This window comes from Phoxinus phoxinus, assembly GCF_949152265.1.
Source record: "Phoxinus phoxinus genome assembly, chromosome: 10".
Lineage (NCBI taxonomy): Eukaryota > Metazoa > Chordata > Actinopteri > Cypriniformes > Leuciscidae > Phoxinus > Phoxinus phoxinus.
In genome coordinates this window covers 18,176,477-18,202,930 of record NC_136885.1, presented here as the reverse complement: position 1 = coordinate 18,202,930, position 26,454 = coordinate 18,176,477, and the positions used below count along the sequence as shown (strand labels likewise).

The following is a 26,454-nucleotide window of genomic DNA, read 5'->3' as shown; positions in this document are numbered from 1 at the left end:
ATATATATATATATATATATATATATACATATATATAAAAACATAATTACAATATATTAGTTTGAGGTTGTTGTATAAGGTCATGTGCCAAATAATCAGATTTGGTTGGAATAGTTCTTTATCTGTTAAACAAAAACTGCTGTTTATTTTGTAATATTGTAATAAACTCAAATTCTTCATGCTTAATTTTCAAAATGTTCTGTCCTCTTCCCTTCTCTTATTACTCTCATTCTTTTCATGCTCTTCTTTCAACAGGAATGATTTTCTGAAGGAGGTGAAGATCTTATCTCGCCTGAAGGATCCGAACATAATCTGCCTGCTGGGTGTGTGTGTAAGCAGCGACCCATTGTGTATGGTCACAGAGTACATGGAGAGCGGAGACCTCAATCAGTACCTCTCCCATAGAGTGTTGCTGGACAAGACTGGACCTTCACATAATACACCAACCATCAGGTACACACACTCACACAGAACAGTACGACGACAATATCAAGTAATGATGCACCTAATATAAAAGAGAGGCTAAATCTCTGTCTCTGTCTCAGCTACCCAGCTCTGATCTCCATGGCGAGTCAGATCGCATCAGGAATGAAGTTCTTGTCGTCTCTGAACTTTGTGCACCGAGACCTGGCCACACGAAACTGCCTGGTGGGTGGAGAGAGGGGCGAGGAGGAGGAGCGCGGCGGAGAGCGTCCCATAAAGATAGCTGATTTTGGCATGAGCAGGAACCTCTATGCTGGCGATTATTACAGGATACAGGGACGAGCTGTGCTGCCTATTCGCTGGATGGCATGGGAGTGCATCCTCATGGTAAGAACACTCACATCTGTAACTTGGCTATAATAAATAAATGAAAATACAGGAATATTAGTGACAAACTTTTTATTGATTAGTTTGATTCATCCATGTTATTATAATAAAGATAATATATTGAATTACTTAATTTAGGTTTATTTATTAATTATATTAATGATAATTGATATCTTATAATAAATAAATATAATACTATAATATACATTTTGTATAACAGTTTTTATTTATTAGTAAATCACAATACAAAATGTATAATGGGGTCCAAAAACTCTGCGACCACTAGTGAAAAATTAATGCATAATTTTTTTCTGCATTACCATAATAAAGATATATTTATTTATGCAATGAATATTTATGAATTAATTATAATATATTTAATATTAATTGAGATATTTATAAGCTGAATTTATATTATATGATTATATTATCAGACTTAATATGTATTATAAAGAAATATTATAACATTTTGTACATCTTCTTTTTATTTATTAAAAATATATTATATTAAATGGGGTCCAAAAGTTTGCAACCACTAGTTAAATTGCTTAATTTTTTCTTAATTTTTACCATAATAAAGATATATGTATTCATTAAATGTGTATTTACTAATTAATATTTATTATCATATAATAAAGAAATATAATATTATATTATAACATTTTGTAAATATTAGTAATAAAAAATAAAATATATATAATGGGGTCCAAAAAGACTCTTTTATAATATAATTTGTTTATCATTTATTATCAGGCGTATTTGATATAAAATGTGTATTAACATTTATTTCATCTGTACAAAGGAGTGTCAACAATCTTAAATATCATTTTGTAATATATATTTTTTTGGACCCCACTATATATAATAGTCACATAGGCAACGTGTCATTTATGCAATACATAATACTGGCGCCCTTCATCTGTCATTTTTTTTGTATGTGTGTGTGTGCATCTGTGTGTATAGGGGAAGTTCACCACGGCGAGTGACGTCTGGGCATTTGGCGTGACACTGTGGGAGATGTTGAGTGTGTGTCAAGAGCAACCGTACAGTCACATGACCGATGAACAGGTCATTGACAACGCAGGGGAGTTTTTCAGAGACCAGGGCAGACAGGTATGTGTATATTTTCTAACACTTATTAACCCTTCTGAAAAAAAAATAAGCGTAGCCAAACTCTCTCTCTCCCTTTTTCTTCATCAGGTGTACCTGTCTCGCCCGGCTGTTTGCCCACAGGGTTTGTATGAGCTGATGCTTAGCTGCTGGAACAGAGACTGTAAACTACGGCCTTCCTTTGCGTACATTCACTCCTTCCTCACCGAAGACGCAATGAACATGGTTTAGAGAGTGACGGAGATGAAGAGAGGAAGAATGTAAGAAAGTGTGTGTGGACCACAGACAGGTGGTGTGTTCTTAAGCAGACACGGCTAAGCACTCTTATGTAAATTAGTGTCTTTTTTTGATGGGATGGGGCGAACAAAAGCCGCAGGTTCGGTGCCCCTTAATGACCCACTTCTCATCCCTTATCCTGAACCTTTCAAGCAATATTTTATCCCCAACTCATTTTTAGGCTCACTGTTTCCTCACTATTTATACATGCCACATCACTATTCCACAGTATTTGGTTTCACAGAGCTCACATTTCCAAAAATGCACCATAATTGTCTTTCATACGAACCTGAGAATGAAACCTCTGTGTAAATGGTTCTGTCAGGTTCAGTTCTGATGACTAAGCTTTGACAATGGGCTAACAGGATACAGGAATAATATGAAATTGATTTGGGGATAAAATGCTGCTTGGCCTCTGAACCTTAAATGCTGGTCCTGTTACATGTATCAAAACTGTCTTTTCATTCCCTGAACGCTGAATAGATCTCAAAACATAATCATAGGAACTGGTGGAGGGTTTTTATAGGTAGATGACAGGCAGCACAAAAGCACACGGCTCTACAAACTGTCTATTTAGTCCTAGTTTTCTTCAGGCAGCATTTGACAAATTTTTGATTATGCATATTGAAACATACTATAGAAGAAATACAAAAAAAAAAAGTACTTGCATATTAAGTAATAATAGTGAATAACATTTTATAAGTCTAACTTTGCTCAGCCAGTTTTTCATGTCTTTTTTGTGGTGGAGGGTAATTCATCATCACTAAACATTAACATTGAGTGGGACGTTTTCTTTTCAATTATATGAAATGAGGTTTTGTTGAATCATTGTAACGGTGGAATCCCATAGGGGCAAATTCATGAGTCCTTAGACCTCTTGGAGTTCGATGAACGTCAAAAACGAATGTTGAAGAGCTTCCAGTGTTTTCAAATATGACACAAGGTACTATATTTACGTACAACAAAATCGCTGATGTGTGAAACGGGCTTGTTATGACACGATAAAATTGCGGTGAATTAGAGGATGGATATTTGTGACTCCACCTCGTGTCTGTCTGCATATAAATGGTCCCTTTAGGCTCATTCACACCTAGGATAATAACTATAATTTTTTAATCATCTAAATTCTATGAAAATAGGGAAGTCCACACCAGAGCTTTTGACAGCCAATCAGAATCCACTCAAGTTTAAAGAGCTCGAGCATTTAAAGCAGCAGACGACATAACCTCATCTCACACAACATGACGTTATTATCCGTCGGTGTGGACGCCAATATTGTTCTTGTTGTGAAACTGGCCTTAAGTTTGAATGTGAGTTATCATTTTTGATGGCACAGAAAATGACTGCAGATAGTTTTGTAAATGACCTGCCATTTTGTGGGCTTACGCAGATCATGTTGGTACCAGTATGTGCTGGGTTAAACTAGACTTTTGGAATTCAAAAGCTCTTTTGGGATGGGATGTATGGCAATGTACTAGCAATGCACTATTTGAAAGGACTCGATATGAGCCTGGACTTGCCTGAAATTGAAATGAATGGGCCTGGAAAGTACGTATTGAGAGAAAGTGAGGGGGGGGGGGGTGGAAAAACAAGCGGAATGGCCACAGAAATGTAAATTTATGCCAATAAGAAATGTATTGTTTATAAAGAGAAATAGAGATAAACTAACAAAATAGAAAAATAACCAAAGCATTTGTCCTGAATTTACTATGTAAACCTGTGGGACACTTGCAGAGAAACTCTCTTAAAGCAACAGTACGTAATTGCATTTAATCTCAGTGGTGGTTTCAGTGACTGCAGACTGTACATTTAACTTGAAACTGGTGTGGTGACGCCACCTCATCCTCATTTAAGAGGAAGACTGCGTGTGTAGGTGGGGTGGAGAGCAACATAAGTAACATTTACTGTAATATACACGGAAGAATGTGATTCCCAAATGGTTATGTTGCCATGCCCAATTACGCCAATTGAATGACCTTTAACCGTTTTTGGTACACTGAGGCCTGAACTTTTGTTTTATTTTTTATAAATATAGTTGTGGGCATGTTCTGTCCTCAGCTATTCATGTTTCTTAAATAATGAAAAATGTAAATAATTCATGGGACATAATTTTCTTCATTAATATTGCTATCTGTTATTAATCGGGTCTGTCTGTCTCTGTTTTAGACTCCCTGCCTGTGTTAGTCAGTGTCATCGCCTGTGTTGTCTATTTTTGTAGGTGTTTTAATAAAGTAACCTTTTCCAATAAAGTAAAATCCGATTCTCAGTTTCATTTACAATTTATTCATTTTGAGTACCGGTAGTATGTGATGTCATAACTGGATTTGTGCAAACATACTTCCACACAAGTTTTAAAGTAGAGCACATGCTAACAGTTTATTGTTTTCATTAAACAGTACTTATATAATCATATGTATAAATCTCAGCCTGGATATATAGATCTACAGTTTAAGGTGAAATATCTAGCTCACCTTTGAACATACAATAAGGCAAATATTGGGTAAGTTTGGTGAATATATAAACAAGGTTTTAAGCCAATAAAAAGGCAAAAAAAATAATAATATTCTGAATGAAATTAGTCATTAGGGCCAGGAAGTATCACATGACACATCACAGTCCTGTTCCTGTTGCTGAAAAACTAGAGATCAGAGCAGGTTGCTGTCAGTTAAATGTTGCTTTGAGGCACTTTGAAGGCGTAAACTGGAGATGCATAGGTTAACCCTGGTAATGTTGAGTAAATTTTAGTGTGAAGTACACAGCAGCATGGTAAAACCAAAACAGTAACTTTTTTTTTTTTTTTTGCAAAATTATACGAGAAATGAAACCACAATCAGCCTTCACTTGAGTTTCTGTGGGCACAAAGACATGCTTGCAGCCTGCGTTAAAAACCTAACCTATTTTCTCTTCTTCTTTTTCCTGTTTGCTCATCTGCACTCACTTCCCACCCCCTCTTACTTTTCAACTTGCTGTAAAAACCCATTACCTGAGCACACAGACCTGTTTAAGGGAAAGTGGCCAGCTTACATTCCAAATCATTTATAAAAATGTCTGCAAACTTTAGTGCCACTGTTGAAAAGAAAAAGTATTTAACCACCGGACAATATATTCTCAGAACATAAGTCACGAAGAGGTTTAAAACGGCAAGAATAAAGCGTCACATTTCAGTGTCTGGATACGGAAGGCATTATGCATGCGGACTATGGCTTTAGTAATGCACTTGAGGTGAATTTCCATGCATTGGTCTGGAATGCACTTTGGTTTTAGAAAGGAACTGCACCAGAATCAACAGGCGTGTGGCTAACAGACAGAAACTATTCAAAAATTAAAAGACCAACCCTGCTTCCCTGAATATTAACTATTAACAGAGGCTCTAGAGTAGATGTAGTTCACCTAATAAATGTATAAAATTATAATATAATGTGATAAAATCATGTAATTCACAAAATAGAATATAAAAACTGAATGTTACAAATGGTTGATTACAAAAAAAAAAAAAATGACCTCAATGTTCTAAGTTCAGTACAAACACAGGCATGCAGACATGCGCACACACACACACAGGAAGCGCTGAGATCCACAATCAGAGCTGATCAGACTTGATTCCTTCTTCGTCTGACTCCATTAGCCCATTCGGGTTAAACCAGCCTGGCCAAAGAAAAAGGAAAAAGCATCCACATTTAGTGTCTGGAGTGGAAACCAGGTGTTTTGCAGCTATGTAATGTAAGTGTTTAAAGTGATGTTAATGGGCATTCACACATAAGATTTAAATTAGATTTACTGCAAAGATTTAAATGTGCTGTTTATTTATTTAGCCATTATGTTTAATATACCATCTCTGATTAACATTTTAGCCAATACATTGTTAAGTTTGATACATATCCCTGAATCAATTGTAGATGTCAATGTCAATTAATAGATTTAAAACTCTGATTTAAGGACTGGCTTGTTTCATCACTCAAAAATGTCCCCATGTTACATTTTTCATGTATTAAAATGTTTCAGTAAAAATACTGGTAAACACTGCTGTTTGTTATTATGTATTGTTATACAAGTGCAAATGAATGTAAATAATATAAAATTATTATTATCAACATGAGTATATATATAATATACAATATAATTATATATATATACCCACACACACACACACATAATGATTACAATTATATTACATTAATATTATTAATGTTTTGCTATATTACCTAGCTGTTGGTCATTGGCAGTGACATAAGTGAAAGAACGTTGATGATGCAACAAAAAATGATGGCAACTACCAAAGGGAATGCAGAGATTGATACTACAGGAAAGCCTGCTGACTACCAGCACTACAGTGATTTAATCGCTGTCAGTGTGAGTGCCATAGACATGTATACATAGATGCCACATTCAACCGCTCTAGACACGTCGATACGCCCGCCATTTTGGAGCGGTCAGCGTGTCATCACTCATAGTTAGAATCAATTATGTCATAACATTGCGAAACCAACTAGATAGCCTTTCACAGGTGAGAATGTGTTGGTTTGTGTTTTTATGTGCATTAACTCACAGGTGAGGTAACCTGTGAGATTTTCACTCCAGTTAGTTTCTCCACCGCGCTCGGCAGACGAGTCATGATTTCCAGAATTTCTCCTGTCAGCTTAGCAACGCCCACTTCTGACCCACCGCTGGACACCATGGTGATCTTCTGAGCTTCACAAAGTGGCCTGCTGATCTCTTCTGCCATCTAGAGCAGTGGAGGACAAATGGCATTTTAACATTAATGAGTGATCTTATCATTGAACTTATTTAATGACATTCAGAAGTTCAGATGCACAAACCAGCGGGAGTTTCTCCAGCAGCATGTCCACCATGGCTCCCTCTTTGTACTCTTTATAAGCTTCTGCCTTTTTGGTCATCTGCTCGGCTTCAGCCCGACCCTTCGCCTCCATCGCAAAGGCCTGTGCCTCTCCCCTCATCTGAAACAGACAAAAAAAGATGAAGAATGGGGATGTGTTAAATAGTCTAAAGGCCTCGATATACTCAAGGCAAAGTTATTTTTCATTCTTTGCTTATGGGTAAATAGAAGTCTAAAATACCTTTGCAATGATATACTTTTAGCGAACATCCTGACTCTGCTAATGCTGCGCGCTTTCCTCTCAGTAACAAATTAAACGCACAAATAAATAGCACCGATGAGAAAACGGCAGTTAAGAAAGCATCCGATCATTGCGATGTGGATGTTTGCACAAACTCTGCAATTCGGCACTGCAGCCGTGATGTCACGTTTATTTAAACAGCACTTTATACAATAGTATGCTTCAAAGCAAGTAGCTTTACAGTAGAAAACATGAAAAAATTAAGTCAGTGTCGCTTCAATTTTTACTACAAAGCGGCTCTCCAGTTTGTTTTTACTCGTGTCGTGACCTCAACGGACTGAACATAGGAAATGAACTGGAGAAGACTTCCATTGTGCCAAAGTAGGCGGAGCCCCAAAGCACACCTACTTATTATGTAATCGCCAGGGACAAATGGTAGTTCAAAGGTAGTTCAAAGGCAAGCTATTTTGAACTCCCAAAATGAACTTTGGCCTGATTTTGTTTGAAATGACGTCAGTTAGTTTTTCGATTTCGCTTTAAGTATAGATGGCTCTTTCCTTGCCATTGACAGAAATTTCCATAATTTGTGAGAAAAAGCTTCCCCGCCATTGATCGAAATATATGTATAATATAAAGTAGGGGGGCGCTATTAGGCATTTTCTGAAGGAGTACTGAATCTCCTGATCAAGACGCAGAAACAAACTATATCATATGTAAGCAGATGCATATGTAAAATAACGTTTTCATCAACATTAAAGGGTAACTGTTGCCAAAATTGAACCTAGGCTTTTTTGTTTATCTACCCGAGTTAAACTTTCGTGTAAAAGCATAATTAGAATGGAAACGCCACTTTTAAGATTGACCCTATTTTCGTTTTAGGTCAAAATGCCTTTTGAATGGGAGTGCATGGGGCACTTCTATGATAGCATCAAAATCGCTATTTTTATAACACTAAGGCGGCTCGACACAACATAAAACTGTGCTTGATGTATCACCAGGGGCTCTACACATTAACTTGAGCATTGACTTCATTGTTTGTGTACACAGAGTTTACTAAAAAGAAAAGGTTTTGAACAACTCACTGTAGCTGTTGTTCTTCCCGGCCGCTGACATTTTATCAGCCAAAAATAGTCGATCTGTATCACTGAATCATTTAATTATTATTATATGAGGATCCTTTTTCAAATACAAGGTCAAAATTGATTTTCACTAATGACAAAACAACAAATTATCCGTGAATTTATATGGAACTAAGCTTTAGGAGCTTTCCATCTTTACTCTCCTCCCTGTTACATTGCATTTGGAGATCGACTACTTTTGACTGACAAAATTCCAGCCACCGGAACTGATGAAGGGAGTCGCACAAAACCTTTCTTTTTAGTAAACTTTGTGTACACAAACAATGAATTCAATGCTCAAGTTCATGTGTAGAGCCCCTGGTGATTTTTTTTACATTTTATATAGCCCTTTTCTGAGACCTCAAAGCGCTTTACATAGAAGGGGGGAATCTCCTCAACCACCACCAATGTGCAGCATCCACCTGGATGATGCGATGGCAGCCATATTGCGCCAGAACGCCCACCACACACCAGCTTACTGGTGTAGAGGAGACAGTGATGAAGCCAATTAGTATATGGGGATGATTAGGAGGCCATGATGGACAGAGGGCACTGGGCATATTTTGGCCAGGATGCCGGGGTTAAACCCCTACTCTTTTTCGAAGGACATCCTGGGATTTTAATGACCACAGAGAGTCAGGACCTCAGTTTAACGTCTCATCCAAAGGACGGCGCTCTTTGGCAGTATAGTGTCCCCGTCACAACACTGGGGTGTTAGGACCCACACAGACCACAGGGTGAGCGCCCCCTGCTGGCCTCACTAACACCTCTACCAGTAGCAACCTGGATTTCCCAGGAGTCTCCCATCCAGGTACTAACCAGGCTCAGCCCTGCTTAGCTTCAGTGGGCTACAGGGTGATATGGCTGCTGGTCATGCCTTTTATGTATGCCTGCAGTTTTATGTTGTCGAGCCTTCTTAGTGTTTTAAAAACAGCTATTTTGATGCTATCATAGAAGTGCCCCATGCACTCCCATTCAAAAGGCATTTTGACCTAAAACGAAAATACGGTCTATCTTACACGAAAGTTTAACTAGGGTAGATAAACAAAAAATGTCCAGGTTCAATTTTGGCAACAGTTACCCTTTAAACAGCATATAAATCAAAACTGCCAAATGTTACTGAATGAAATGTCAACCCAAGACGAGCTATAGGACTGTGCAAGCATTAGGGGTGTTGATAGACTCAATCTACTCCATAAATGTTTTGATCATCGTAGTCAATCTTATCTGGATATAGTCTGACCAAAAAGCGTGTTTCTAAGCTTTTTGCTCCAAATGTTGCTGTTTTTAATAAAACTTACCCATATTCAAGAGTTGATTAAAAAAAAGGAATGCATACAGCTAGCATTTGTTTAAAAGCAGAGGGTCTGTTCTTTCTTTAGATATAGTGCATGTTCAGATATTCACACAAAAAATTATCTGGGGGCCTTACAACTTTTGTGAAAATGATCAAAAATGCTGATGTGGCTGGCAACTTTTTTCAAAAATGCTGGCGGGGAAAGAATTAAAGGTGTATGTCGCGTAAGGTGTGTCTTATGCAAACAGTATTCACTGTTCATTGTCACTGGCGAAAAACAGGTGTGTGGAGAGATTCATGAACTCACTCTGATGGACTCTGCCTCAGCTTCTGCCTCCATGATCAACTGAAGCCTATTAGATGAGAGGAGATGAAAAGGTTTTTCAAGATTATGATGCCAAGTTATTAAGTTTTATTCTTTAGATTTGCTTCCAGCAAAGTACAAATGTGTGTTAAAGTAGACAAAACGCAAAACAGAAAAACTTTGGATCTCGAAGTTTGTGTATCACTGCATCAGTTCCTCACCGTTCTGCTTCAGCGATCTTCTCAATGCGGTATCTCTCAGCGTCGGCTGGTTTCCGGACCTTGGCCTCCAGTTCCTTCTCCCTGCGGGTGATCTCCTGCTCCTGTAAAGTGATCTGCTGCGTACGCTCCACAACCTGAACCTGCATCTTCTCCTCCTCAATACGCTGCTTAGTCTTGGCCACCTAAATCATATGACAGTGGGTAAAAACGTAAGTAGAAGTGACTTAAGCCCAAAGTATACTTCGTTTTTTTACACATAGGCAAGGGTCCGCGACAAAGGAGCGTGGCGCAAATTTCGTCACCAGAATAATACACAAGCTGCCAAATTAATGTAACCGTGCATACTTTGTATGCACATATGTGCATTAAATTTGTTTTGCACTAATCAGTTGTTCCAATAGGTGGCAACACTGGCCTGGGCTTTTGTTTCACAGTAAAAAATAAAATAACTAAAGAGATGGAAAAACAACAACAAAAAAACGGAGACTGCAACAACAACAGACGCCCGCATTGACAAGCTCTTGTGTGAGGGGTTATGAGATAGCTGCAACTTTATTATAAAAGAATACGAAGACATTTATAGCGGTCATAACATCTGGAGAAAAATACTACAGACACTGGACAAACTTTCTAGAGCGCATGTATTGCGAACGTTATCAAATTGAGTATACTTTGAAGGGCTATGTGTCCATGTTTGAAGTATAGCTTGGGCTTTAAGCACTATTCAGTTGGTAATAATAGTTTCTTATGGGCACATTTGTAAGGAGTGAGAGGAGTGAGTTCTCTACAAACCCATAAATGCACTTCTCACGTGGTCAGTTCAGCATGACAACAAATTTGATAATAGGAAAATGTCACCTTATTTATGCATTACCGTATTTATTATTTTAATTCGTTCATTGTGTTATGGTTTTCTGTCTTGCATTTTATCTCTCAAAATGAATGATGGATGCAACCTCTTATTTACATAAGGTTAACGCAGAATATTACGCAAACCTGCAATAATTAAATGTTACATTACACAAATATACTATATGTTATTAATCTCACTTTATTAACCAATACATTTGCTGCTCACCTTCAATGATCCAATTTAACCATACTAAATGACTTTAGAAAAAAAATCACATTTGTGTTTCTTTTGTTGTTGTTGTGGTTGTATTATTTTCATTTTAAGAATGTTGAACTTTCTTCTCCTACATCCCATTATTCAGCAATCCAATCCAGTTTTTTTTAGTTGTGCCCTCTACTGTACAGCCGTGAATTTGCATTTTCTTCAGCCTGAGGCTTATTCATTTTACTTTTGGGACTTTAATTGCTGTTTTTCTTGAAATTCCTAAAATATGAATTGATGTAAAGTAGCAATCCTCATTTAACCAGCTGGAAACCAAGTTGAATATCATTTGGTACCTGAAGCTGATAGGCCATTTCAGACTCTGCCTTCTTGGTGTTGATCTCATAGTCATAGGATGCTTTCTTCAGCTCAAAGTCTCTTTGCGCTTTAGCCATCTGAATTTCATTTACATACTGAGCAGAGACCTTCTCCTGCATGGCGTGAGCCTCCTACACACACACACACAAACACATACATTTAGTTTTACTTTTATCCAACACCATTTAATGACAACAGGAATATGAAAAATCTTACCCTGATGACGGCATCTCTCTTGAACTGAGCTTCACCGATACGAGCGTCTTTTTGCACCTGAGCAGTACGAGCTTTACCCAGCGAGGTTAGATAACCCTGTGAGAGAGTCCGGGTGAGTTTCATACTAAGGTGTACGTATTATTATGAATATACACTACTGTTTAAAAAGTTTGGGGTCAGTAATTTGTTTGGAAAAAATAATACTTTAATTTAGCAAGGACTCATTAAATTGATCAAAAGTGACAGTAAAGACATTTATAATGATATAAAATATTTATATTTCAAATAATGCTGTTCTTTTTAACTTTATATCGACCACGGAATCCTGAAAAAATTTATCATGGTTTCCATAAAAATATTAAACAGCAAAACTGTCTTCAACATTAATAATAAGGAATGTTTCATGAGCACCAATTCAGCATATTCGAATGATTTTTAAAGGATCATGTGACACTGGAGTAATGGCTGTTGAAAATTTAGCTTTGACATGACGAGAAGAAATTACATTTAAAGATATAAAAACGGGAAAATTGTTTTGAATTAAAACATTACTGTACTGTATTTTTAATCCAACAAATGTAGCGTTGGGGCATCAGAGACTTCTTTAAAAAACATAAAAAATCCTACCAACCCCAAACGTTTGAAAATATAGTGTTTGTTTAGGGTGTGAGGTGCATAATATCACCTGATCGTCATGCACATCTTTGAGCGTGTAGCTGACAACACCGATCCCCATGTTGACCAGGTCAGAGGAAGCCACCTTAAACACCTGCTCTGAGAACTTTTTACGGTCCTGGTAGATCTCCTACAGAGAGAAAGAATGAGAGATTGTACAATGAATAACAAATAATCAGAAAACAGCTGTACAGTTAGTAGCACACCACATATCTCAGTCAGCCGAGGTTGCTCGTTTATTTCAGCACTAAAACCACTTGCTTTGTCTTCCAACACAAATAGCTCTTTAAACATCTCACAGTACCTCCACAGTCAGGTGGGCAATAATGGCTCTCTGATGTCCCTCAAGGGTTTCCAGGGCAATCTCAGCAATCTCAACCTCAGACTTCCCCATGAACATCTGACAGGCTGCAGCCAGCATTTCTTTATTCTGACCCTGAATCTTCACCTGCAGAACACATAAATAACAGGACTCACAGACTGTAAAACTGATGTAACAGATGACCGTAAAGTGTGTGTGTCACTAACCTGGGCAATGCCAGTCACTGAGATCGGTACTCCATGCCTGGTGTAGACCTTTTCACTCTTTACATTCAGAGTCAGAGTATTGAGAGAGATCCTAGGAGAAAAGAAAAACAGCTGTAAAACATTTAAGTCGGCATGAAAAAGGTTTCTCAAACTGGTTTCCCAAATATATCCATTGACCTCCATTATTTGGACAAACAGATGGCTCCGCCCCCAAACCACACCCACATATATCTATACATTACGCTGGAACAGAAGTTTTGTAGCTACACAGCATGATTGATGGCTAAACTTAACCTCACACTGGACCGGTTTACCACCTTGTTCAATAAAAAGCCTGCTCTGCAGAGCAAATGGGTGGAGCTTACGTCTAGCAAGCAAGACATCCAGTGAGGAGGAGAAAATGTAATGTGAGCCTAATGGGTGGAGCTAGAATATCCAACTATACCCTAACCCAGGGGTGGCGAAAGTCGGTCCTGGAGAGCCACTGTCCTGCAGAGTTTAGTTCCAACCCTAATAAAACACACCTGAACCAGCTAATCAATGTCTTTAGGGTCATTAAGGCTACAATCAGGTGAGGTTTTTACAGGGTTGGAGCTAAACTCTGCAGGACCGACGTTCCCCACCCCTGCCCTAACCCTATGTAACAAAAATTCAAGAAATTCCAAGGCACTCTCTTTAGAAAAATTAAAAACCCTTCATTGTTATGGGTTGGTCATTTATAACCTTTAAAACACTCCGACGCGTTCGGCATACAAGCCTTCGTCAGGGAGTCAACACCCTAACCCTACCCACAACTCTATCTCTCCACCCCATTAGACGTCCAGAGAGGTGGAGCTGACTCTGCAGTGAGTTCCACTTGGTTCGATCGGATTACAAGTAGATGAGGAGGACACATTCCCGATTACACCTGGTGTTTTAATCAGTCTTTTTTGTCCACTTCTTCGAGGGGAGGGTCTTTGGGCGGGTAAATGTATGGGCTTTTCAGATCTTTCGATCTAATGGATGAAATAAGCTTGCGCAATTTACATATAAACGTACAGCTTTCGTTTCAGCTTTAAGAGCAGCAAGACTACGCCAAACGATGTGAGTGCGTGTTAGAAACTCGGAATGGTGAGAGAACATGGAGTATGTTTTTTGTCTTCAAAACTAAACTAGGGTCTTCAGTCGACAAAGGCCCTGTCCCAAATGGCACACTCTTCATATGCACTTTCGGACTTACAATGGCTGCCGCGTGTCCGTTAAGTCCGTGAGACTTAGAGGCCCATTTGTCAATTCAGCTCTCAGAAGGGTGCTCGCTAGCGCCCCCTTTGCGGTCGACTTGCGCCCTCCATGCTCACTTTTGCCGAGCCCGGACTGATGCGAGATCCGCAGCAGACTCCTTCCCGACCCTCAAAGCGGCATTACGTCACAAAAGTGCGGATTCAGAGGAAGACTGCGAGTGCTTAGGGTGCCATTTGGGACAGGGCCATAGTTTAAATCCCGTCTGGCTACTGTGGCTAGTGCGCTTCCCATAATGTTTACGCATTAGGTCAGTAGACAGAGACAGTGGTCTTTTGTGGTTGTTTGAACGCATTCGACCACGTGAGCGTCTACACTTCACAAGCAATTTTGCTAAATGTGTTTTCAACTACCTCGCAGTGGACAAGCTCAAACACGTTTTAGACCCCGTTTACACCGGAATTTAGAGTCGTCCACTTGTGATCCGATCGAAGAAAACGCTTCTTAATACCAGGTGTAAACAGGGCCACAGACGTGAATGTTGATGTACAGTAATCAGATTATGGACAGACTAATGCAAATTCATCCACAAACTACTGCACTGATCTGTAGCGATCTACAAAATTGAATGAAGGTATTCTGTCTGAGGAACGAATAATTCATTCATTTTTGCCATGTATACATGGAGAGGAATGTAAACACAAGTGGAGTCTTCTACTGCACACAGAGCCCCCTCTTGTTCTTGTTCCCATCATTCATGAGGCCCGTGAGTCCCAGTCTATTCTTGAATCACATTAGAGACTGGCCCTGCAGCACGTGGTTAAACAGAATGGTTCCAAACCAATGCACATGTGTTCAGGCACTAACATGTTGTAATCATCCGCCTTCTGTTGTAATTCTATACATACCGCTGGATTTTCTGAATGCAGGGAATAACAAACACTCTTCCACCAGCAATCATCAGGGGAGGAGAGCGACCACATCCTGAAAGAGATGAGAGTTTTGTTTGCTGGTATAAAGTATCGATACTTGACAAAAAACATACTTGGTGGAATTTTGAAAATCCACTGGCTAGGGGTGGGAGCTATGTCCAAAATCTTACATTATATCTATACTATAGATATAATTTAAGTCCTTTTTAAATGCTAGAAGTGAATTTAGGCATCAGAACATAATAATGTTAAGTATGAAAATGTAATATAATATTTTAAATCTGAAAATGCACATTTAACAGCGTTACATTTTAAATAAGTATCATCTAAAGGTAAAAATAGGGGTAAATGCACAATTAAATAACCAGTATTGATCAATGCCTATATTGTGGGAATACACAACATAGGCATTGATCAATATTGGTTATTTAATACTGGTTTGTTATATGGGCTACAGGCCATAAATATTCTTTACCGACCATGAAAGTTTTGGGTCAGGAAGATTTTTTTTAAATCATTATTCTTTTATTCAGCAAAAATACATTAAATTGATCAAAAGTAATAGCAAAGACATATAAGCCTATTGAAACAAAATTGATTTTTTCAAAATAAATGCTGATGCTCTTAATATTTTATTTTTTTTACTTTCTATTCATTAAAAAATCCAGAAAAAAATGCATCAAGGATTCCAATGTTAGAATATTATAAAGTACAAAAACGTTTTTCAACATTGATAACACTAAGGAATATTTCTTAAGATCTAAATCAAAATATTAGATTTCAGATTTGCCATCACAGGAATAAATTACATTTTTAAATATATTCAAGTAGAAAACAGTTAGGCCCATTTTAAATTGTATAATATTTTACAATATGACTGTTTCACTGTATTTTTTTATCAAATAAATGTAGTCTGGGTAAACATAAGAGACATTTAAAAAATCCCAAACTTTTGAACAAATATTTTGTATTTCCTATTACAAGTCCTATATTTTAAATGACATGCAAAAATAAATAATATTGCAATAACTAAATAAAAAACAGCCAACCATTGTACGAATCATTCGTTTTTACTATCAGGACACATTTCTAGTTTAACAACAGAGAAATGCATGTCGTCATCTTAACATTACATTGCTTAGTTAAAATCCTCCACTTCTGACAAATCACGGTACAAAAGTATCTCCCTTTAAAAAGCATGTCAATCCCTTGCATGATTTCCAACATTAGAAAAGTAACTCATAAGCACACTTCATGTCATTGCATGTCTCCAGCAGCTTGTCAACTGTTTACAGAGAGACATAATGGAGCTGGTGACTTATTTTCTTCCCCTTTGTACAGTGCGGTTTGCCTACATTAACCTTGTTGTTATAGTAAATGTGAGCCTGCTGGGGTTTTTCCCCCCTGAGCATTAAAGTCATCTTAATGTGTAACCACTGACATTTATCTACATATACATCACAACAATTACAGTGAACTTTGTGTCTGTTTTGACCTGTGAATGAAAGTCACATGAATAGGCCTAGCTAAAAACCAGTTCTGCATTTGGTCATGGTTTTAAAAAGAATGCAGATTGCACAACATCATTGATCCGAAAAATCACTACATAGCTAACTCTACAGGTTATTGATAAAGTCTGATGGGTGCCAAATTCTGCCATTTCTTAGTCGCAGGCTCACAGCTGCTTTAATTTTCAGTTTTTATCATTTTATATAGGCTATAGTATCTTTATTCTAACCTTCAAGGATATTCATTGCTTATTTTATTTATATACATAACTAATAAAGTCAAACAGATGCAGCATACCTGAGATCACCATAGCCTCATTGGGACCACAGGTGTAAAACATCTTGAATTAGATCTGAGGAAAGAAAGCAGCCACTAGATCAACACATGCTGGGAATAGTTTAGATATGACTTCTGAGTAAACACAGACAGCACCAGTTAATCTCACGAGTTCAGAGGAATATGTTGATGACTCTAGTAGTTTATGTCTCTCTCTCATGTGAGTCTGCTCTTCCCATTGCCTTACTGTAAAGCATAGGCTACATCTCTTTTCACTTTATTTAAATCACAGACCTGTTGACCAACCAATAAACCTAATAAAAAAACTATCACATTACAGTAGAAGAGATCTCATAATAACGCTATGCAACAGGTAAGTTTAGCCTATATCCCAAAATATGACATAGCCTACTTTAGAACTAACAGTAAATGTAATATAATACAATAAGGTAAAATGAGTTCCCATATAATTCATATAATCGTCGATATAATGATCTGCTTCTAAATATCAATAGTCCAACGCACTGTATAAGGCTAAACTACTAAAATCAACATATTAGTAGCCTAATAAACACTTACCCTTTACGATAAATAAACGTTATCTCTCATAACAAAACCTAGACACGACAGCAAATCACTAACAAAACAGGTGCGAAAAATGAACAACTTGTAAGCTAACGTTACGTGTTTAGAAACGCTAATGTATTTTGCAACAGAACAGGAAATGCTTGGCTGCTCCTTAGCGGCGACTACGCTGGCTGCATATCACGCGCACTTGAGGTTAGTTTGGTGTTGAGAATCGCAAATCCAGAAACGTTGTAACATTTAGACAAACCATATGTTTAACTTCTTACCGATTGCTGATATTTCGGTAAATACGAAGTAGATGTGGTCCGGATTGTCTCCGTTGTGCAAAAGCTCGTCGTAATCACGCAGTCTCGGCCACGCCCATTCAATACACTCAGAGTGTGTTGTGTTTCAAAACTCTGTCAGCTCCCTAACGTGACTGCAGTTTTGAGCGCTCGAGATGCGTAAAATGCAGCCTAGGTAGGTAGCTCACTAGGTTTTGCGACGGTCATGGAGTAGTGCTATTTTATGAGTAGTGCGTGCGTAGATTGCTCTCTGCTGTGGACTGAGGAAAAATACGCCGTCATTCAAGCGGGCTACTGTAGTAGATATATGAACATTATGAAAGCTTTTTAAAAAACTTGCTTTGGTAAATAATATAACATAAAAATACATAATTATGAAACTTTTTCGAATTTATGAGATTCTAAATCAAAATTACGAGATGAAAAAAACGAAATTATAATTTATGAGATAAAAGTCAGAATTATGACAGTCTATCAAGTCATATATGAGATAGCCTAAATGTTAATAATTATAACATTAATAGACTTAAATAAAAAAATAGTCTATAGGGATGTTCGCCGTGACGTCACGACGCGCTCTGGTTGGCAGAAGAAAAGTAATGACCGCTTAAAGCGCAGCGCAAACACAGAAGAAAATGGTTATATCGTGCTTTGTGATCGGCTGTGTTAACAGGTTCGATAAGAGTAATAACCCCAAGAGCTTCTATCGTGTACCTAAACAGCCTGAATCAAGAAAGAAAGCTTTGAATTTCTGCAATTAGGCGTCTATACCCAGCGGAAAACAATGGGAGCCAGCGGACCACGATCGCGTCTGCTACCTACATTTTGCGTTAAAAATTAAAACTAATTTTGTAAATAAATGTTACTAGTAGGTTCTATCGCATTGATGGGTTAATTAATGAATGAATAACTGTACAAAATACCGCGGAAGACGTGTCTAAGTGTTTGTTTACATAACTTTTTGTGCATGCTGTGACTGAGCAATGGAAGTATAATAACACTGACATACCCTTATAAATGAATGGCAAATTATTGTATTTTCATTCATACATTTTACGTATATGTTAACCAATGTTATATATCAGAGGTAAGATAATTTTGAATATAGCCCATGGATAAATTACACCTGTATTTTTACTCTAGTTGTAACATATTTACCAGTTATCCTTAGTTACAACAAGTAATATTCGTAATTATTACTTAATTTATAGGCATCTAAAGATTTGTACGCCTTCATCGACTCTCTGGTAAACATAGATGGCGTGTCGATGAGATACAGATAGATGTCGCCGAATGTCAAATCTGGCCATGTGTCCGGGCTTTTGCTCCAATTCTCACTCAGGTGATATTGATCAGGCAGAGAACATGAACCCTGGTTATATAAAAGCTTAACCTTATCTCTTTTTTGGTTCTTCGGACAAATAATTAGCATATGCTGACAAAACACAGGTAGACTGCTGCGAGTCTGCGATATGTTTTGGTTCTTTCTGCCAACCAGTTCGCGACCACGCCCATATCGTGACGTCATATTTGACTCCGGCGAACATCCCTATACATCCATTCATCAAAAACTAAAGGTAACTGTGAGTCTAAACTTTTTTCTGTATGTTTCTTTATTCTTTTCATGATCTATCTCTCTGATATTCTTTCTTTTCCTTTTTACTCTGGTTCTTCTATCAACTCCATATTTATGCAGAAAGCTCAGTGAGAATTGGGCTAACTTAATTTGTATGATAATTGCCACTGTATTTTTTTCTGTCTCTCCAGTTTGTACCCACAGTGACAATAATAATAGTGGGTAAACTTCATGAAATAAAGTTAAACAATTATAAGTTAAAACAGGAATGTGCAGGCTGTACAACCTCCAAACAATGAGTCTGGCAAAGTAGCTACATTTTCATATTCAGAAGAAAAAACATTTAAAAATGTTACTAAAATGTTAATAGCTAAGAAAAAACACAACTGGATACAATACAACAAGCAGACGGTTCTCTCTTTTTTCTAAGCAATCCTTGTTGGCACAGTGACACTCCCTATACACTTCCGGTCCGCTCATGCACCAATCAGGTTTCTCAACATCCAGCAGAGCCCCACCCACTACCACCCAGCCTCGTTCTGGTGACAGTCCAGGAATATAAAGCCTTTGTCCGGCTTTTCCTAATTATTTCTGAGCTACGCCGTTACTTTCCAGATTTATCTGAGAACTTCTCGCACAATTTGCAACAATGAGGGAGATTGTTCATATTCAGGCCGGTCAGTGCGGAAACCAAATCGGTGCCAAGGTAAGAACAGTTTTTCAGAGTAGCCTACAAAGTGAGTCATTTATATTTTGAATCTAAGAGAAAAAATACTGTGCAGTTCTCAGAATACAACAATAAAGCCCCTGTAAATAACTCCAGTGTTATTTATAGCTTTTACTAAATATAAAACAGCAAGTTGATCTTAATTTTTGTTTCTGATCATAGGCTATTAGAAGGCACACTAGTTATGCAGAACAGACCTGTTTGCATTGCATATCTTACCAAATGTTATTAATAATGCATTACACTAGCAACACGTTGGGAAGTTGTATAGACCCACATTATGTACAATAATTGTTTTCCATTACACTGCTTTGTCCTTGTAAACCCCCTTCATTCACGCCCAAAATTTGCGGATCCCACTTTTCATTCATTCTCACTATATTTCTTTAACACACTCTGTAGGCCTATAGCTATTTCTCTAAATAAATGATGCTCAGATTCTGTAGACTCAAACCATAAATCTCTTTGTCTGTAAAACAGAGATGTGGGTGAAGGGATTGACTGTGGGAAAGGGGGGTCTGTCCTCTTTCTTTATTTCATTCTTCTCAATGCACCGGGTGTGGCGGATCTGATGTGAACAGCAGAGCTCTCTCAGTAATTATACTACGCGTTATCAGTGTCACGAGCCCTTTAAACAGCTGTCAGGACCAGCTCGCGAGCCATGACACACGATGCATGCCACAAATATTAGCCTACTACCGCATACCTTTACATAATGTTCACGCGAAATACTTTTAGCAAGTATTTTCTGCCTTTTGACTAAATTCTTAATCTTATGTGCAGATATTGACCGCTGTGGTCAATGGTCAAGCGGAGGAGGATGGGAAGGGTGGGACGATGGAGAATTAGGATACAATGAACAATTTTATTAGTAGGCCTAGTTGTTATTAAAGAAAGTTAATAATGTGAAATTATGAACTTTTAATCAGTTAAATCAAGTTATTTTAGTGTGCTTTTTGTACGAGTCATTGTTTAAAAGTCATTGTTAAAATCAGGTTCTTTTTACTGTAATTGTTCTCATAAAAACATCTTATGCATTAAAAAATCCAATTAATCCATTAAAAGAATCGTTCACTTAAAAATAAAAATTCTGTCATCGTTTACTCACCATCAAGTGGTTTTTAAACATGTATGAATTTCTTTCTTCTTCTGAACACAAAAGAAGATATTTTGAAGAGTATCGGTAAACCAGACAGTGCGGGCCCAATTGACTTCCTTAGTAGGAAAAAAAAAAAATACTATGGAAGTCAATGGGGTCCATCAACTGTTTGGTTACATTCTTCAAAATATCTTCTTTTGTTTTAATTTTAAAGTGAACTATTCCTTTAAATCCGATTCTGTGCCAGATCAACATAGAGATGGAAGCTGCCAATAAGGACATATTCACACCCATGGCCCCATTAAAGATGCACATTTTTTAAAAGATTGCCCATGAGATGTTGCATGTCTTCTGTGGCATCGGAAATTGGGTTAAATCGTCCTCATCCTTTAAAAGACTTTGAAATGCCTTTCACATGATGAGATTGTGAGTGTCTGTTGAACTCATCTGAGGTCTGGGCGGGGAGGAGAAGGCATCCACAACTGAACTTAATAACTCTAACAGCTGCTGCCCATCCCCTCTACAGTACAGATCTAAATGAAACATAAATAATTAACGAGTAAATTACATATTCATGGAAAACCTTTGATTTGCTGGATTAATTGGCGAAATTAAATGTATCCAGGAGTGTCAAATATCTAAAGCCGATTTATTTCATATGTGTCAGCATGGTATTTTATGATGATATTATGTGATGACACAGCAGAAACGTATACGTTGCCTGGAGTAACAGGTTTTTGATGGGTGAGAGTATCAGAACAGGGTCACTGTAGGGCTGTGTCAGTCAGCGCCTTCCAGTTTATTGGCCTCATTCTTTCAAAACAATTATTTTCAATATATCCAACAATCTTTTCTTTCTCCATTCGCATTCGCTGCCTTATTAAGTCCATCTCGACCCCTCTCTCCTTGCTTCTCTCTCAGATTAAGGTCACTAAGAGAGTAACATAGAATTAACGATTTAAACATCAATAAAGCCTCTTTCTGAGCTAAAACTCTTTTGAAGCCAAATCCAGATTAGTGATTAGTTGACACTGTTTCTCAATATTTCAGTGTTTACTGTAAGAATTGATCTAGAATTTACTGAATTGCGTGGAAGTTTTAATTGCTGTGTGTTTTTTGCAGTTCTGGGAGGTCATTAGTGATGAACATGGAATCGACCCAACAGGAACCTATCATGGAGACAGTGACCTTCAGCTGGATAGAATTAGTGTCTACTACAATGAAGCAACAGGTACTTTACTAAAATACACAATAGGGCAAGATGGGGAAGATACCCCATTTAATAACAATGTGTCCCCATTCAAAATAATTGGTAAAGTTTATTGTAATTTATTTATCTGTGCACATCATTATTTAAAAAATGCCCTTAATCTTTCATCAAAAAATTGAATGCCCCTCCCCCTTACTATGACATCACTTTTCTTGATCACTTTTCTTTTCTTTTGATGATGCGTTCACCAGCAAGGCAGGACAATAATCCCTCTCCTCCTGCAGCCTGTCACTCACATGAAATTAACGCAGCAATTAGCAAACGACAACAATCCAATCAACTCCCGATGGACAAAGTCAAGTCCTGTGGGGTTTTTTCTCATTCGAATTGGAAATATGTCACAATAGAGAAGAAAAGACAGTCACAATTTTCGCTTCATGCTGACTAAAGGGAAACAAATGGAAACAACTAAAAAAGTTGTCATTAATGTGAAATACTTTGTTAGCAATTAATGTAAATGTATTCATTTTGATAATTTAATTATAGAATGCAATACAATTATTTTGATTATTACATTTAATAATTAGAGAAATTATGAAATATTAACCTACACCAGCAGCAACAACATTCTTCCCCAGTTCTGAGGGTCTGTTTTACATTTTTCAATTCAATATTAAAACAATATTTTTACTCCACAAATCTAAATTAATTATTAGTGTGTACTGCTGCATAACAATTCAATAAATGTGTTGAGATGACACTTGGTGACATCTAAAATTCTCTCCAAAATTAGAAATAATTAACCCTGCATGGCTTCAGAAAGTTAAACAATAATACACAACTTCAATATTTATTAGGTGAAAAAAGAGATTGTATCTTATTAGCGGCACAATATATTGACACAAAAAGTGTTCATCGAATTCTAAAATGTTGATTGTTGTATATATTTACTCATTTATGTGTATATCATTTGTTTTCATCTGCTCCAGAATTACTGTAAACATTAGAAATGCTTTGGCAGTACATTGTAACAATTGTCCATGCCAATAAAGCACAATTTAATTGACTTGACATCTAAAGGTCAAGAGAAAATGGCAACTTAGCCTTCATGTTTGATAGCTTATTTTATATATTTAATTTATTATGTGTACTGAGCTGGTCTGCTTCTTTCCCATGTCCCTGTCTCTTTCTTTCTTTATTTCTTTCTCTCTGTCTCGTGGAGGAAGTAAATATGTGCCAAGAGCTATTCTAGTGGATCTTGAGCCTGGCACCATGGACTCTGTGCGTTCAGGGCCCTTTGGACAGATCTTCAGACCAGACAACTTTGTGTTTGGTGAGTGACTGGCAAAAGGAAATATGTTAAAAATGTGCAGATATAATGTAAAAATATCAAATGAAAGTAGTAAAAGCAAATGCATATAAAAACAGATGTAAAATGTCTCAGCTTGCACATTCTGATGTGTGCACTTCCTCCCTGTCACCTCACAGGACAGAGTGGCGCTGGTAACAACTGGGCCAAGGGCCACTACACAGAGGGGGCGGAGCTTGTGGATTCGGTTTTGGATGTGGTCCGTAAGGAGTCCGAGAGCTGTGACTGCCTGCAGGGTTTCCAGCTCACTCACTCCCTCGGCGGAGGAACCGGCTCCGGCATGGGCACCCTATTGATCAGCAAAATCCGTGAAGAGTACCCTGACCGCATCATGAACACCTTCAGCGTGGTGCCTTCCCCAAAAGTCTCTGACACTGTAGTGGAGCCATACAATGCCACACTGTCAGTCCATCAGCTGGTGGAAAACACAGACGAAACATACTGCATAGACAATGAAGCCTTATACGATATCTGCTTCCGCACCCTCAAACTCACCACTCCCACATACGGCGACCTCAACCATCTAGTCTCTGCCACCATGAGCGGCGTCACCACCTGCCTGCGCTTCCCCGGCCAGCTAAACGCAGATCTGCGGAAATTAGCAGTCAACATGGTTCCCTTCCCCCGTCTGCACTTCTTCATGCCCGGTTTCGCCCCTCTGACCAGCCGAGGCAGCCAACAGTACCGCGCCCTCACCGTGCCTGAGCTCACGCAGCAAGTGTTCGACGCCAAGAACATGATGGCAGCCTGCGATCCCAGACACGGGCGCTACCTGACCGTCGCCGCCGTGTTCCGTGGCCGCATGTCCATGAAGGAAGTCGACGAGCAGATGCTGAATGTCCAGAACAAGAACAGTAGCTACTTTGTGGAATGGATCCCCAACAACGTCAAAACCGCCGTGTGCGACATTCCTCCTAGGGGCCTCAAAATGGCCGTCACCTTCATCGGCAACAGCACGGCCATCCAAGAGCTGTTCAAGCGCATCTCCGAGCAGTTCACGGCCATGTTCAGGCGTAAGGCTTTCCTGCACTGGTACACGGGAGAGGGGATGGACGAGATGGAGTTCACAGAGGCGGAGAGCAACATGAATGATCTGGTGTCCGAGTACCAGCAGTACCAGGACGCCACCGCCGAAGAAGAGGGCGAGTTTGAGGAAGAGGCAGATGATGATGCTTAAGAAGGAAGTGAAAGGGGACGGGGGGGGGGTTAGTATGTTCAAGTAAATGTAGCAAGATATGGCAACAACTTTTAGTGTCTCAATCCGATGAAATAGGAATTAGCACTAAACCAATGGGGCCAAAAATAACCAGAGGAAGGCAGAAAGAATGTTCTTAAACACAGAATAGGTGGATAACCGTGTTTACAACTACAAAATTGCTCACTTTTTTGTGTATTTCTTTACTATTCTGATGGTCAGCTGCTCTCTTTACAGAAAAAGGAAGAAAAAAAAAGGCAAACATCCAGTTAGAATCAATGTTATAATTGAATAGATGGTGGGGACAAGGAAAACAATAACGTCTAATTATTCTTTAATTTTAACATTTGCTTCTTTTTGTCTGCAAATGATGCATATTATTATTGTAGTGTTTTTTGTGTTTTCTTTTGTTACTATTGCACTAGAACAGGGCAACTCTGTGAGATTATGGCACTTCAACGTGACCTCAATGGGTCTGATCACAGTATTTAAAGAAATGTTTTGAAGAGAAAAGTATGTTGTGTGAAAAATGAAGGAAAAGAAAAGGACTGAAAGAAAGACAAAATAACAGGTTCAGGGTAACAGGGTTATTTAATCTTAACCTCGCTTGGACGCCAGCCAACGTCTACAGGAGGACATTGATTAATGGATGATACAGGAAAGTATTTTAGATTATGCAGATGGAAAGAAAGTTTTAGTATGTTGAATTGATTGTTGGTGCAATTTTGGACTCTGTTATGTCTATTTTATGAGCCCATACTTTTAAGTGTTACTGTTTTAATATGTTATATTTTAAATGTTTTGATGTTCCTTTATTGTCCCTGTGTGGAAAAAAACTGAGCCTCTGGAGAAAATAAAAATAAAAACGATTTCGTTAATAATCAAGTCTTTGCTGTGTTTTTTTGGCATGGTAGCCTACCACTGATCTATATAATGACATTATACATGTCATTATATAGATCAGTGCATGGTACACATCCTTGAAGAAGCTCAGGTCGAACCAAGAAAGTCACACTTATATTGCACTTAGAAGAATATGCCTTAGTGAATTGCCTGCATTAAACACATGATTCATAATACAGTAAAGTACCGCACGATATACAAATTATATGAGAGTATGCTGAGCTGAGGCCTATATATATGTAATACTTTACTATATATATATATATATATATATATATATATCGTTTTTTTATTATCCTTTTTTAAAATATATAGATTTTAATAAATTAACCTTAGTCGCGAGGTCAAAAATCCTGATGTAAGAAAAACACTTTTAAACACGCCCCCTCTCCAGAGAGAGCGCGGAAAACTTTGGACAAAGACGACTGCTATTTCTCAGTTGACCAATCAAGCCGCAGTGGCGCATTTTCACCCAATCAGTGTAGGCTCACTCTCTGACTGACAGC

General features: G+C 38.0%; 3 protein-coding genes across 14 annotated transcripts in view; 2 read left to right on the top strand and 1 right to left on the bottom strand.

Moving 5' to 3' along the window:
* Nucleotides 1-4,461, top strand: part of ddr1 (discoidin domain receptor tyrosine kinase 1) — a 34,670-nt gene extending 30,209 nt beyond the window's left edge. For 3 of the 7 annotated variants that reach the window (XR_013799188.1, XR_013799189.1, XR_013799190.1), the window contains 5 exons: nt 256-453; nt 546-810; nt 1,774-1,923; nt 2,011-3,010; nt 3,062-4,461. Coding sequence is in view for 4 of the 7 variants with exons in the window: in XM_079624617.1 (XP_079480743.1) it covers nt 256-453; nt 546-810; nt 1,774-1,923; nt 2,011-2,151 (754 nt within the window). In the remaining 3 variants the exon portion in view is untranslated. Of the gene's footprint in view, nt 1-255; nt 454-545; nt 811-1,773; nt 1,924-2,010 lie in introns of all 7 variants that reach the window. The other 4 variants (XM_079624617.1, XM_079624616.1, XM_079624619.1 and 1 more) reach the window with 2 other exon arrangements.
* A 662-nt stretch (nt 4,462-5,123) lies between these two features.
* Nucleotides 5,124-18,149, bottom strand: flot1b (flotillin 1b). Its single transcript, XM_079624628.1, has 13 exons — nt 17,852-18,149; nt 17,019-17,073; nt 15,189-15,264; nt 13,063-13,153; nt 12,839-12,982; nt 12,545-12,664; nt 11,860-11,955; nt 11,622-11,774; nt 10,212-10,393; nt 9,994-10,039; nt 7,014-7,151; nt 6,743-6,919; nt 5,124-5,841 (listed from the first exon to the last, which is right to left on the bottom strand). Exons 2-13 carry the CDS (start codon nt 17,059-17,061, stop codon nt 5,818-5,820), a joined length of 1,290 nt encoding a protein of 429 aa, XP_079480754.1. The 5' UTR covers nt 17,062-17,073; nt 17,852-18,149; the 3' UTR covers nt 5,124-5,817.
* On the top strand, nt 17,065-25,939 carry tubb5 (tubulin, beta 5). 6 transcript variants are annotated; one of them, XM_079624621.1, is made up of 5 exons: nt 18,118-18,213; nt 19,876-20,151; nt 22,394-22,502; nt 23,704-23,814; nt 23,970-25,939. In XM_079624621.1, exons 2-5 carry the CDS (start codon nt 20,095-20,097, stop codon nt 25,025-25,027), a joined length of 1,335 nt encoding a protein of 444 aa, XP_079480747.1. In that variant the 5' UTR covers nt 18,118-18,213; nt 19,876-20,094; the 3' UTR covers nt 25,028-25,939. The 6 variants fall into 6 exon arrangements, with proteins under 6 accessions (XP_079480748.1, XP_079480749.1, XP_079480750.1 ...); XM_079624622.1 differs by lacking the exons at nt 18,118-18,213; nt 19,876-20,151 and adding an exon at nt 17,065-17,217; XM_079624623.1 differs by lacking the exons at nt 18,118-18,213; nt 19,876-20,151 and adding an exon at nt 17,694-17,777.
* Nucleotides 25,940-26,454: the final 515 nt, after the last annotated feature.

Coding starts and splice junctions, on each gene's coding strand:
- tubb5 (XM_079624620.1), top strand. CDS start 19,342: ATGTTTTGGTTCTTTCTGCCAACCAGTTCGCGACCACGCCCATATCGT. Junction 19,447..22,393: donor CCATTCATCAAAAACTAAAG/GTAACTGTGAGT, acceptor TGTTTTTTGCAG/TTCTGGGAGGTCATTAGTGA. Junction 23,815..23,969: donor ACCAGACAACTTTGTGTTTG/GTGAGTGACTGG, acceptor GTCACCTCACAG/GACAGAGTGGCGCTGGTAAC.
- flot1b (XM_079624628.1), bottom strand. CDS start 17,061: ATGTTTTACACCTGTGGTCCCAATGAGGCTATGGTGATCTCAG. Junction 10,040..10,211: donor AAGATCGCTGAAGCAGAACG/GTGAGGAACTGA, acceptor CTCATCTAATAG/GCTTCAGTTGATCATGGAGG. Junction 7,152..9,993: donor CTGAGGCAGAGTCCATCAGA/GTGAGTTCATGA, acceptor TGTCTGTTTCAG/ATGAGGGGAGAGGCACAGGC.